The sequence below is a fragment of the Drosophila simulans genome, chromosome 3L (assembly GCF_016746395.2).
Source record: "Drosophila simulans strain w501 chromosome 3L, Prin_Dsim_3.1, whole genome shotgun sequence".
Lineage (NCBI taxonomy): Eukaryota > Metazoa > Arthropoda > Insecta > Diptera > Drosophilidae > Drosophila > Drosophila simulans.
The window spans coordinates 8,031,189-8,042,530 of record NC_052522.2 but is presented as its reverse complement, the minus strand read 5'-3'; the positions used below and the strand labels follow the sequence as shown (position 1 = coordinate 8,042,530).

General features: G+C 46.2%; 3 protein-coding genes across 3 annotated transcripts; all 3 read left to right on the top strand.

Moving 5' to 3' along the window:
* The first annotated feature begins 16 nt into the window (after positions 1-16).
* LOC6737226 (probable G-protein coupled receptor Mth-like 7) lies at positions 17-2,189 on the top strand. Its single transcript, XM_002084030.4, has 6 exons — positions 17-760; positions 809-956; positions 1,034-1,210; positions 1,272-1,523; positions 1,588-1,762; positions 1,826-2,189. Exons 1-6 carry the CDS (start codon positions 284-286, stop codon positions 2,022-2,024), a joined length of 1,428 nt encoding a protein of 475 aa, XP_002084066.1. The 5' UTR covers positions 17-283; the 3' UTR covers positions 2,025-2,189.
* A 168-nt stretch (positions 2,190-2,357) lies between these two features.
* On the top strand, positions 2,358-4,682 carry LOC6737225 (glycylpeptide N-tetradecanoyltransferase). Its single transcript, XM_002084029.4, has 2 exons — positions 2,358-2,690; positions 3,171-4,682. Exons 1-2 carry the CDS (start codon positions 2,486-2,488, stop codon positions 4,382-4,384), a joined length of 1,419 nt encoding a protein of 472 aa, XP_002084065.1. The 5' UTR covers positions 2,358-2,485; the 3' UTR covers positions 4,385-4,682.
* Positions 4,683-4,844: 162 nt separating this feature from the next.
* Positions 4,845-10,160, top strand: LOC6737224 (ATP-dependent DNA helicase Q4). Its single transcript, XM_016169969.3, has 6 exons — positions 4,845-5,076; positions 5,130-8,299; positions 8,363-9,103; positions 9,166-9,341; positions 9,401-9,717; positions 9,779-10,160. Exons 1-6 carry the CDS (start codon positions 4,975-4,977, stop codon positions 10,010-10,012), a joined length of 4,740 nt encoding a protein of 1,579 aa, XP_016030932.1. The 5' UTR covers positions 4,845-4,974; the 3' UTR covers positions 10,013-10,160.
* The last annotated feature ends 1,182 nt before the right edge of the window (positions 10,161-11,342 follow it).

The following is an 11,342-nucleotide window of genomic DNA, read 5'->3' as shown; positions in this document are numbered from 1 at the left end:
CAAAATAATTGAATTTCTTTCTATCCTATTTTAATAATGCATTACAAACTTTTGTTGGCGATTTTCCCCCGAGACGAATATATTTTTCTTTTTAACGATAAAGGGTCGGTAATTGCCGAAAAATTTGTTTCAAAACAAAATGTGTTTAAGGGCTTTTTTAAGCTGGTCATCAGGGACTACTTTCCTAAGAAAGTGTTTGCCAAGCGGCTATTTAAACTGCCAACGATGAGCATCGATCGCCAGTCGAGCAAAGTTCTTAGTGCCAAGTGTTGTAGTGCTCAGCATGAAGCTTCCTTCGGAGATTTTCTGTACAATTCTGCTTTTAATTTTTGCGGACAATTCAAAGGCAGATATTCCCGGCTGCAACTACTTCGACACGGTCGATATCTCAAACATTGAAAGACAAAACGATTCGTATTTATATGATGATATCCTAATTCCTGCCAGCTTAACTGGATACTACGAATTCAGGGACTTTGGGGACGGATCGATTAGGCCGATTAAAAGGCATTTAAGGGCCTGTGTTTGCAGCGTGCGGCCCTGTATACGAATCTGCTGCCCAGCCAAGAATTTTTTGCCCAACGGAAAATGCGAGGATGGTCTCAAAGAGGAGCTCGCCCGGTTCGAACCCTATATATACCTCACATCCATGGACGGACAGAAACGAGTACCACTCACCGATATGGCTATTATCAGAGATGAGTTCTGGGATTGTGATGAAATGATTTTCATCAGCGACTTCAACTATTTCTTAGAACAGGTTAGCATTCAAAACTTCAATAAATTTGGACTTATAGTTTGGTTTCAGGATGGAACATTTTGGGTTACCGTTGACCGTTTCATGGAAAAACAGGACTACTGTTTGTACCGGCACAACTTTGATTCGGATTTTCCAAAGTCCATGTGGATAATACGACACCGCTGCACAACCTACGTATCACCAGGATCCTTGGAGAGTAATGAAATTATTATTTATAACAAGAGGCATCAATATAATAAACAGGTTTTATATTTCTTATATTTTCTGTTGCAGTTCTAATTGTTACATTAATATGCTTTGTTCTAACAATCGCCGTATATCTGTACACTAAGAAGCTGCGAAATGTGACTGGCAAGTGCATTATATGCTGTATATTTTCGAGGTTTATCCAGTGCTTGATCATGGTACTAGATCATTTTAAACTATTGAATGCCATCTGCTCTCCAGCTGGTTAGTTCGAATTGGAGATATATCTGAAAGTTTTTAATGTTCTATCGTTGACTTCTTGCAGGTTACAGCTCGTACTTTTTCCGGATGGCTGCCAATCTCTGGCTCTCTGTCATCAGCTACCATATGTGGAAAGTCTTGACGTCACTCAATAGAGCTGAAAATTCCTATCGGTTCCTGCGGTACAACGCCTTCGTCTGGAGCACAGCCGCTATCATGACGGGAAGTATTTATCTGGTTAATCATATTTGGGAAAACGATCCCAGTCAATGGAACTGGTTGCCTCTGGTCGGTTTTATTCGATGCTCGGTCAAAGGTAAACTTTCAAAGCGACAGCTTTCAAATCGTTACCAAGGTAACGTACTGCTCTTCCATATCAGATTGGCACCCATCCATCTGGATCTATATAAGTGGACCGTCGCTGGTCCTGAGTACTTTCAATGTCACCATGTTCACCCTGACAACCATTTACATTTGGAAAGTGAAGGGGGAAGTAAAGAAGTTCACAAATGAGGAGGAGGGAAGGATTGGTTGCATCAACTTCGACAGCCAGACGTGAGTCATGATAAGACCTTGGTCCTTTGTAAACTAGCTATCCTTGCCCCCTTATCCACACAGTTACCTACAGTTCCTGCGCCTCTCCATCGTGATGGGCCTTACTTGGATATTTAATGTCATTCCGGCTTCTGCACGACTCCACATCTTCTGGGAATGGGTCGGGATAATATCCGAGTATTTTCACAGCGCGTTTGGAATTGTCATTTTCGTTCTGCTCGTCCTGAAGCGCAGCACATGGACTCTACTGATGGATTCTTAGGCTTGTTTCTACTGGACCGTGTTTTATATAATTCGAATAATTGACTTGCATTTTTTCCTAGGGAGAAGAATAAATTAGTGCTTGTAAATAGGATAGAACTTCTTACAGAACAAGTAAAAGTTGTTCAAATAAAATGGAATGCTTCTCATTAACAGAATAGATACAGGTCCTTTTGGACTAAAAAGTTTAAACAATAAAAGCCCCTCATTTTATTAATATCCTTATTTTATTGAACTAAATATAGTTTTAGAAAACAACGTACTTTAAACTGAAAGCGGTCCCCGCCGCAAGCTTTTCAACTCGCCAGCCTCTGGTAACACAAATTCTCCAGCCACTATCGATTTGTTGAAAAACATCGATAGGTATCGCGAAAAAAAAAATCAGCTGCTCTGCTTGTAGTTTTGCGATTTCATTGCAATTTTAATTTGCTTTACTGTTCAAAAAGAAATAAAGTGCAAAACATGCCGAACGAGAACGCAGAGGACCTTTCGGGTCAAGAGCTAAAGCAGAAGGCGAAGGAGGTGGCCGACGCATCGGAGGCAATGCTCGAGAAGGTTGTTGCCGGCTTAAATATCCAGGACACGGCATCGACGAATTCAGCAGGAAACGAGGATGCGGAGCAGCCTGATGGTGCCAAGAATGAGGCTTCAGTGTCTGCGAATGCAAGTAAGTTTTCCATACGCCAGTGAAAAGTCATTTAGAGGCTCCTCCTTCGGCTGAAAAAATGAGGTTAGGTTTTGTCGGGAACTACAGTCCAACCTCTCTAACTTCAACTTGCTGTGATATTGTAGGAATGTACCTAAATGGCATTCTTTCAATTTTCATTTTCTGTGCAATGACTCCAAGGATTAGTCCTAACAGAAAAATAAACAACTCATGAATCAAATACATATTTGATTTTGATAAAATACATAGATAATAGTAGTTTTTTATTATGAATAAACTATATGTAACGTATAGTATCAACCTTGTTGATTCCATTGATCGATGCTTGATTGAAAACCCAAAATTGAGAACATTTGCTGTCATGGGAAACTAGCCCACTGTCGTGTTGCCTTAAGCCTTTTTTGGGGCAGATTAGTCATTCCAGTTTAAACTAATCGAAAAATATTATACTACTATCCAATGCATCGTCGTTTCTTTCAGGCAAACAAGCCTTGCTACAAGCCGTTTCCGATGCTATGGCCAGCACCCGTCAGATGGCCAAGAAGTTTGCATTTTGGTCCACACAACCAGTCACCAAGCTGGACGAGCAGGTGACCACCAACGAATGCATTGAACCGAACAAGGAAATTAGTGAGATTAGAGCATTGCCATACACTCTGCCAGGCGGCTTCAAATGGGTAACACTAGACCTGAACGACGCCAATGATCTCAAGGAGCTGTACACGCTGCTCAACGAGAACTATGTGGAGGACGATGATGCCATGTTCCGTTTCGATTACCAGCCCGAGTTTCTCAAGTGGTCGCTGCAGCCACCTGGCTGGAAACGCGATTGGCATGTTGGCGTTCGTGTGGAGAAGTCCGGCAAACTGGTTGGCTTCATCTCAGCCATTCCCAGCAAGCTGAAGTCGTACGACAAGGTGCTAAAGGTTGTGGACATCAACTTCCTATGCGTCCACAAGAAGTTGCGCAGCAAACGAGTGGCTCCAGTCCTGATTCGGGAGATAACGCGTCGCGTCAATCTGACAGGGATATTCCAGGCGGCATATACAGCTGGAGTTGTGTTGCCCACGCCGGTGGCCACCTGTCGCTATTGGCATCGATCGCTCAATCCCAAGAAGCTGGTAGACGTGCGTTTCTCGCATCTCGCACGCAACATGACCATGCAGCGGACAATGAAGCTGTACAAGCTGCCCGATCAGCCCAAGACAAAGGGCTACCGCCGGATCACGGCGAAGGACATGGACAAGGCCCACAAGCTTTTGGAGGACTACCTAAAGCGCTTTCAGCTGAGCCCGGTGTTCAGCAAGGAAGAGTTTCGTCATTGGTTTACGCCCAAAGAAGGTATTATCGATTGCTTCGTGGTTGCCGACGAAAAGGGCAACATCACTGATCTGACTAGCTACTACTGCCTGCCATCGTCCGTGATGCACCATCCGGTGCATAAGACCGTTCGTGCCGCATATTCGTTCTATAATGTGTCTACAAAGACCCCTTGGCTGGACCTGATGAACGATGCACTGATCTCGGCCCGGAATGTCCAGATGGACGTGTACAATGCCCTCGACCTTATGGAGAACAAGAAGTACTTTGCGCCGCTAAAGTTCGGCGCCGGGGATGGAAACCTGCAGTACTACCTCTACAATTGGCGCTGTCCATCGATGCAGCCTGAGGATATTGCCCTGATACTCATGTAGTCACCTCGTCACCTAAGCTCACATTCTCGCCCTGCCTTTCACAGCTCCCCTTCTCCGCTTTCTTCACCCTGCTGGAAGTGCCGTGCGGCTGCTTTGCTTGGCTCCTATTTACGTAGCTATTACCTGTAATCTTCAGTTATTCCAGCGAGGAAAGCCCTTTGCGAGCATACACCTAAATAGCATCATTGTGAAAATTGCATTTTGCAACGGCCAAGCTTCGATATTTTTTACTACAAGAATGAACACAAATTGTATAAAATGCGCAGCAATATCAATAAAAATGTAACGTTTACTTGGACCTTTATTGCCTATAATTGACAATAACTTATTTTGCTGCTCTTATGAAGATGGGAAGATTTTATTATTTCCCAATATTCTTAATTTTTTTTAAGAAGATTATTGTATTTTTGCCCACTGTCCCAGCGTGTGATAGTCTGGCCACTCTGCCACATGGCCATTGGTCTGGCAAGGTCGGTGAAAAAGCGCGCGCTAAGCGAAAACAGCTGCACTTGTGTTGGTTTATTGGTTGGCGAAATCTGGTTCAAATGTTTGTTTCCTCATAATATTAACAATTAAAGACAGCCGCCGACATGGACGATTCGGTGTTCAAGCTGAAATACCAAAAGTACAAGTTGCGCGTCAAGGTGTGGGAGAGGGACTTCAAGAAGAAGAATGGCCGTGTTCCATCGAAGGTGAGATTGGGATGCGGATATGACAAGTATGCTAACTGGTTGATCTGTTGCAGTATGATATAAGGGATGCCAGTCAGGAGATTCGCGACTCATACAAAATGTACTACAAGCTGAAGACATCCTTTCTGGAAGAGACGCTGAACGATGTTCTCAGCGAAGATGGATACGATATTCTGGAGATGTCGCAGGCCAGTGATTTGGGTGTCAGCATGCTGGACCAGGACGTCAGCCTTAATGAAGGTCCCCAGCTACCGCTGGATATATCTGCGCTGGTGGGGCCACAGAGCTCTGGTAACCTGGAGGAAATTCCACAATCGGCGGAGGGCTCGTTCTCAAATCTCAACGACCTGCCCAATCGTCAAGTACTCACCAATCTGGTCAATCGCGATGAAAACCATGTCATTCGCAAGTTCGAGGCGGTGGAGGAGCTCCCAATCAACCAAAATGCCTGGGGCATGAATGTGAGTAAGAAGCCACCAGCTCCACCACAGCCAGTAGAGGCCTCCAAATCCACTCCGGTACTCGGAAAGCAACCTAAAGCGGGCGCTAGCCTTAAGCCCAGCTTGAGTGCCAAGTTATTCCAATCTTCTCGCGGATTTGCTAAACGGAACCCCCGAAAGCCGCTTTCCCGTTCTGTCAGCACCTCTAGTTCCACCACATCACTTAGTTCAGTTCCTACTGATCATCACGTGGAACTGGTCGACTTTGAGACCATACTCATACGCAAAGCCCAGGAGTACAAGGAGAAGCAGCAAGCCATAGCTAACAATCCAATGCTGGCCAATGAGCACAGCAAGGAAAGTATCAAAACAGTGGTGGACGACGGCTGGCTCCAACGGAATACAAAGGAAAACACTCTTGAGGAAGAAGTGCCCTTTGCGGAAGCAAATAATAACAGTGGTCCGTCCAAGAAAACAAACTTTGGCCTGGCCAATCTTGATTTAAGTAAACTAAAACCCACTCTTAAGGAGGAACAAGTGTTGCAGGCAAAGCCCGAACAAATGGCAATCACACAGGAGCTGCAAACAGATATGAATTCTAACATGAACCAAAAACCATCTCATCTTAATCACACACCTTCTGCAACCAGCCAAGAATCCGCCGTTCCTAAAAATAAACCTCGACCTTTCGAGCAGGAAACCGATTCGGATTCCGACTCTGTTGTGGCTGAGAGTGAAGAAGAGCAGGAACCACAGGAGTATCGCCAACTATCAAAACGTCGCAAAATTGTTTCGACAGCATCAGGAGCAGTGGAAGTAGCCGCCCCAGTTGAAATTCCCAACAAAGTCGAACCAGAGACAGAAACATTTGAGCGAGAGAACCCAGATTTCTCTGCCGATGAAGACCAGGACGCTACATATGTACCAGAAATTAAAAAGAATAATAAGGCAAAGCGTAAGCAAGCCGCCGGAAAACAAAAGACCGCTAAGCCTAAAGCGGAACCAAAACCGAAAGCTGAAAAGAAAGTCAGAGTCAAGGCCGAAAAGAAACCCAAGGCGGAGAAAAAGCCCAGGAACTCTAAAAAAGCCATTGCTGTCGAGCCGGCTCCTGATCCAGAAGAGAATGAGCACCAGCCATTGAATCCAGAAGATCTGAAATACGTGTTGGCCTTGGAGGCGGGAGATATTACCTCTGTTCCCCGCATTAATGTCCAGGATCTAGAAGAAGCTGATGCTACCGCCCAGCGCTATATTAGAACCTTCGCCACTGGACCTAACCCAGGATCGTCGGAAGGATCCAACATTCGAGTGGATGAAAAGAGAGCCGCAGCACGAAAGAAGCTGGAGGAACGCATAGCAGCTGGTAAATTAAACGAGAACTTTGTGACCATAAACATTCAAAAGAAAAAATTCGTGCGGGGCAAAAAGTCCGTGAACTTCAGCAAGTACAAGAAGCAACAGTGGCGGCATAAGAAACGAGTGGCTGCCTTGAGTGGGCCGGACATGGATATGGGAGGCTGTGATGGCGGAGTGCTCACGTGCTTCCAGTGCGGCGGAGTCGGACATTTCGCTCAGCAGTGCAAGGTGAAGGGAGACAACTTGTTGCCACTTTCGGCACAGCTGGAAGAGGATCCCTCGCCGTTTCCCACGCTTGCCGAGGCTCAGGAAATGGCCAGTCAGGGAGCTGTGGTGGCACACAGTCGCAACATCTCACGGCTGCCCCAGGCGGCCAATGCAGCCATCCTGCAAGGCGATGAGTTGAATGAGTCAGAGGAAGATGACCAAGAAAGCAGCGGAGATGAGGAGGGACAGCAGCATCCAGACCCGAATTGGTCTAGCGATGAAATGGACGTCGATTTCGAGGCCCTGGATGCGGCCGTCGAAGCTTCTCTAAGCCAGCCGGTCTCGCAAGAGAAAGCAGCTTCACCTATTAAGACATACGTCGGACACAAGATTCCGGAGGAGTTCCTCAAGCAGGCTGGACTGGACACCACCGCCTCTAGTTCGAATCGCAGCCAGCACGGTGGTGTGAAGCCCCTATACGATCTCCTTCCGGATGGCAGTGTCCAAGACACGACACCAGAGGTCCTGGAGGCACTCCATATGTTCGGACACACCAACTTCAGGAAAGGTCAAGATCGCGCCATCATGCGCACTCTTTCCGGACTATCATCGCTAGTTACACTTAGCACGGGCAGCGGCAAGTCTTTGTGCTACCAATTGCCCGCCTATTTGTATAGCCGTAAAGTGGGAGCTATTACGCTAGTCATCTCGCCATTGGTGTCGCTTATGGAGGATCAGGTGACCGGCGTGCCGCACTTTCTGCGAGCTCACTGCCTGCACACCAATCAGACCGCGCCGCAGCGTATGAAAATTCAGCAGATGATTGCCAATGGGGAGATTGACATTCTTCTTGTCTCTCCGGAGGCGGTTGTCGCCGGGGAACGAGCCACAGGATTTGGTGCTATTCTTCGCCAGCTGCCGCCCATTGCATTCGCTTGTATTGATGAGGCGCATTGCGTGTCTCAGTGGAGTCACAACTTTCGACCCAGCTACCTAATGATTTGCAAGGTGTTGAGAAAGAATCTCGGTGTGCGCACAGTGCTCGGGCTAACAGCCACGGCAACTTTGCCAACACGAGTTAGCATCATAAATCACCTTGGCATAGCGGATGGAGAACGTGGTGTTATTAGTGACATCCCACTGCCTGACAATCTAGTGCTGTCCGTCTCCAAGGATGAGAACCGAGATGCAGCGCTGCTCCAACTGCTCAATAGCGAACGGTAAGACTTGAACCACCAACTTTAAAACTTGAAGAAGACTTAAATACATTTTGATCATTCTAGCTTCGAGCCCTGCCAGTCCATCATTATCTATTGTACGCGTCGTGATGAGTGTGAGCGAATCGCTGGGTTTATTAGAACGTGTGTGCAGGACCGCAGGGAACCAACTCAGGATCAGACGAAGAAACGCAAACGTGTGAATTGGCAGGCGGAGCCCTATCACGCTGGAATGCCCGCTTCCAGGCGACGAACCGTTCAGAAGGCCTTCATGAGCAATGAGCTACGCATTGTGGTGGCCACCATCGCCTTTGGTATGGGCATCAATAAGCCGGACATACGCGCGGTAATCCACTATAATATGCCAAGAAACTTTGAGAGCTATGTGCAGGAAATTGGTCGAGCAGGACGCGACGGGCTGCCTTCCCACTGTCACCTCTTCTTGGATGCAAAGGGTGGCGACCAGAGTGAACTGCGTCGGCATGTGTATTCTAACTCAATTGATCGGCATGTCATCCGTAAGCTGCTGCAAAAGATCTTCGTGCCATGTAGCTGTGACAAGGAGGCTTCCAAGAGGACAGCCCTCCCGGTTCCTCTTGAAGGTGATGGTCCCAGAGTGCATATGTGTCCGGGTCACGAGATTGGCTTCTCCGTGGAGAAAACCGTTGAGATGCTGGACATCCCGGCGGAGAACATATCCACGTTGCTCTGCTACATGGAGCTTGATCCCCGGTGGTGCATCAGTGTGCTCAGCTCAGCATATGTGATGGCTAAGGTAATCTCGTATGGTGGGCCCAAGTACTTGAAGTAAGTCCTGTAGACATGTGTATCGTGTATGTGTTTAATGCTATTGGTTTTCCCTTACACAGGCATGCTGCAAAGGAATGTCCACCATTGGCCATGGCTATTGCTTTGCAGATTAGGGATAAGACTTTCAAGGAGGACTCTAACATCATAGAATTTTCTGTCACAGATATCGCGGCAGGAATTGGCTGGAACAGTGGTGTGGTCAAGTACCAACTGAAGGATCTGGAGTGGGTAAAAGGTGAGATGGTAATCCGTTCAAAAAAGGATCCGTTTAATTATAAATTAATCTTTTGATAGTAAATGGGTATCCCAAGCGATCGCCCATCACGGTGAGCTTCTATGATTTGGGATTCCGCATCAAGGTGCCGGGCGACTTTACCGAACCAGAGATCGACAACGCTCTGGACACTCTCTATACCCGATCCGTGAAACAGGAGCGTACGCAGCTCATCCAGCTGCAATATGTGGCCCATGGATTGGCTGCTGTGGCCTACAGCTCTTGCGGCCAGTGCTGCAATGCGGATTTTCCGCAGGATCGGGGCGAGCAGCTAAAGGCTATCGTGCGCAACTACTTTGCCAATGACTACCCACAGGATCTGGAGCTGGAAATAGAGGTAATTGCTTGGCAACACAATTCAATTTCTTACTTTCATTGCTTTCCTCTCTGTCCATTAGCCAAGTAACGTGCCGGATGAGAACATCATAGACGACGTTCATGCCCTAATAAACATGTACCCGGACAATACATTTAGCGGACGAAATATTGCGCGCATCTTTCACGGCATCATGAGCCCGAACTATCCAGCTGTCATCTGGGGACGCTGTAAGTTCTGGCGTGCCCACGTCAAAGTGGATTTCAATCGCATCCTGCAATTGGCCAACATGGCTATTATAAAGAGGCGTACGTGACCGTGATATTCGGATGAAACGCCACCAGGATTCTTTATTTATACGATGCCAGGGTTAACTAATTAATAGCTCCATGAATTTAAATATATGTGATGCCATTCAATAATTCGTATAAGTCTGATAATACAAACATAAATTAAAATATCTATATAAACAGTTTTTGTACTTATGAGTGGAGAGAGGAATTTGTACGGGCAATTTAAATTTTTTAGTTTGGTTTTTAAACTCTCCAAATCTATGTGTGTCATTAGCTAATATATTTGCACCATACAATCCCTCGCCAATGGAACAATAACAATTTATGATCATTTCATTGCCGAAAACAACAGAGCACTAAAATAAAGTAAACAAATGCCAAGCTCGTTTAGAGGCAAATTGCAGCTACGGCTTCAAATGAAACAGCTGAAATCAATTCGATCGGGCCCGTAAAGAAACAAACATCCGGCTGAGTCATTCCCAATAACATCACGAAATGGATAACTCCGGTCGAAGGTGTCATCTTCAAATCGGAGTCTAGCCAAAGGTCGTCCTTCCTCAGTTCACACGAACGCGAAGCGAACAACCCAACAAATGGGGGATCCAACAACAACCCAGGGCACAGACAACTGGAAACAGAGAAACATCATTGAAGTTGTCGGATCAGCGAAGCGTTTGATAAAGGTTTTTTATGACTTGGCCATTTTGTAAGGCCTTTGGCTTCTCGTGCCGATGTTGTTTATAATCATAAACGAGACTCGAGTACACAAAAGTCGACCCAATTACAACTTGTTTGTTCTGAGAGTGAGACCTCAACGTCATCATCCTCGCTCCATGATCATCCATATTGTGCAGATGGCCAGCGATGCCATCGAGCAGCTAGCTGACCTTGCCTCCAATTTTACTCCAATTTCGAGGCATAAAAGCGAAAATCAATTGAAATGGTAGCAGGCAAATACCACAAAGCAACCAACGAGATAGGAAATAATACAAAATAAAGGAAAAACTAAAAGCATCGAGCAACTTGACTGGCCAGCTGATGCAACGGACAACATGACGTATGCTGAATATTAAACAATTGCTGGCATTCCAAAGAAAATAACTTGAGATGGGCTAGCTTTATGCACTTTGTATAATGATTATAAAATGTTGAGAACGACAACGGTTTATGTTGAAAGCATAGAAGATCTTTACATCGAAACATTATTTCCCCTCGCTCACCAGCCAACTTTTTAGCACTTTGCTGACAATTTACGTACCTGCTTTAGGCCACATTCTGTTGGCCAACCGGCCAACCGTTCGATTGAGTTCAGCTACGGCTATGGCTAAAGGCTACCAGAGCTGACCCTGTTCG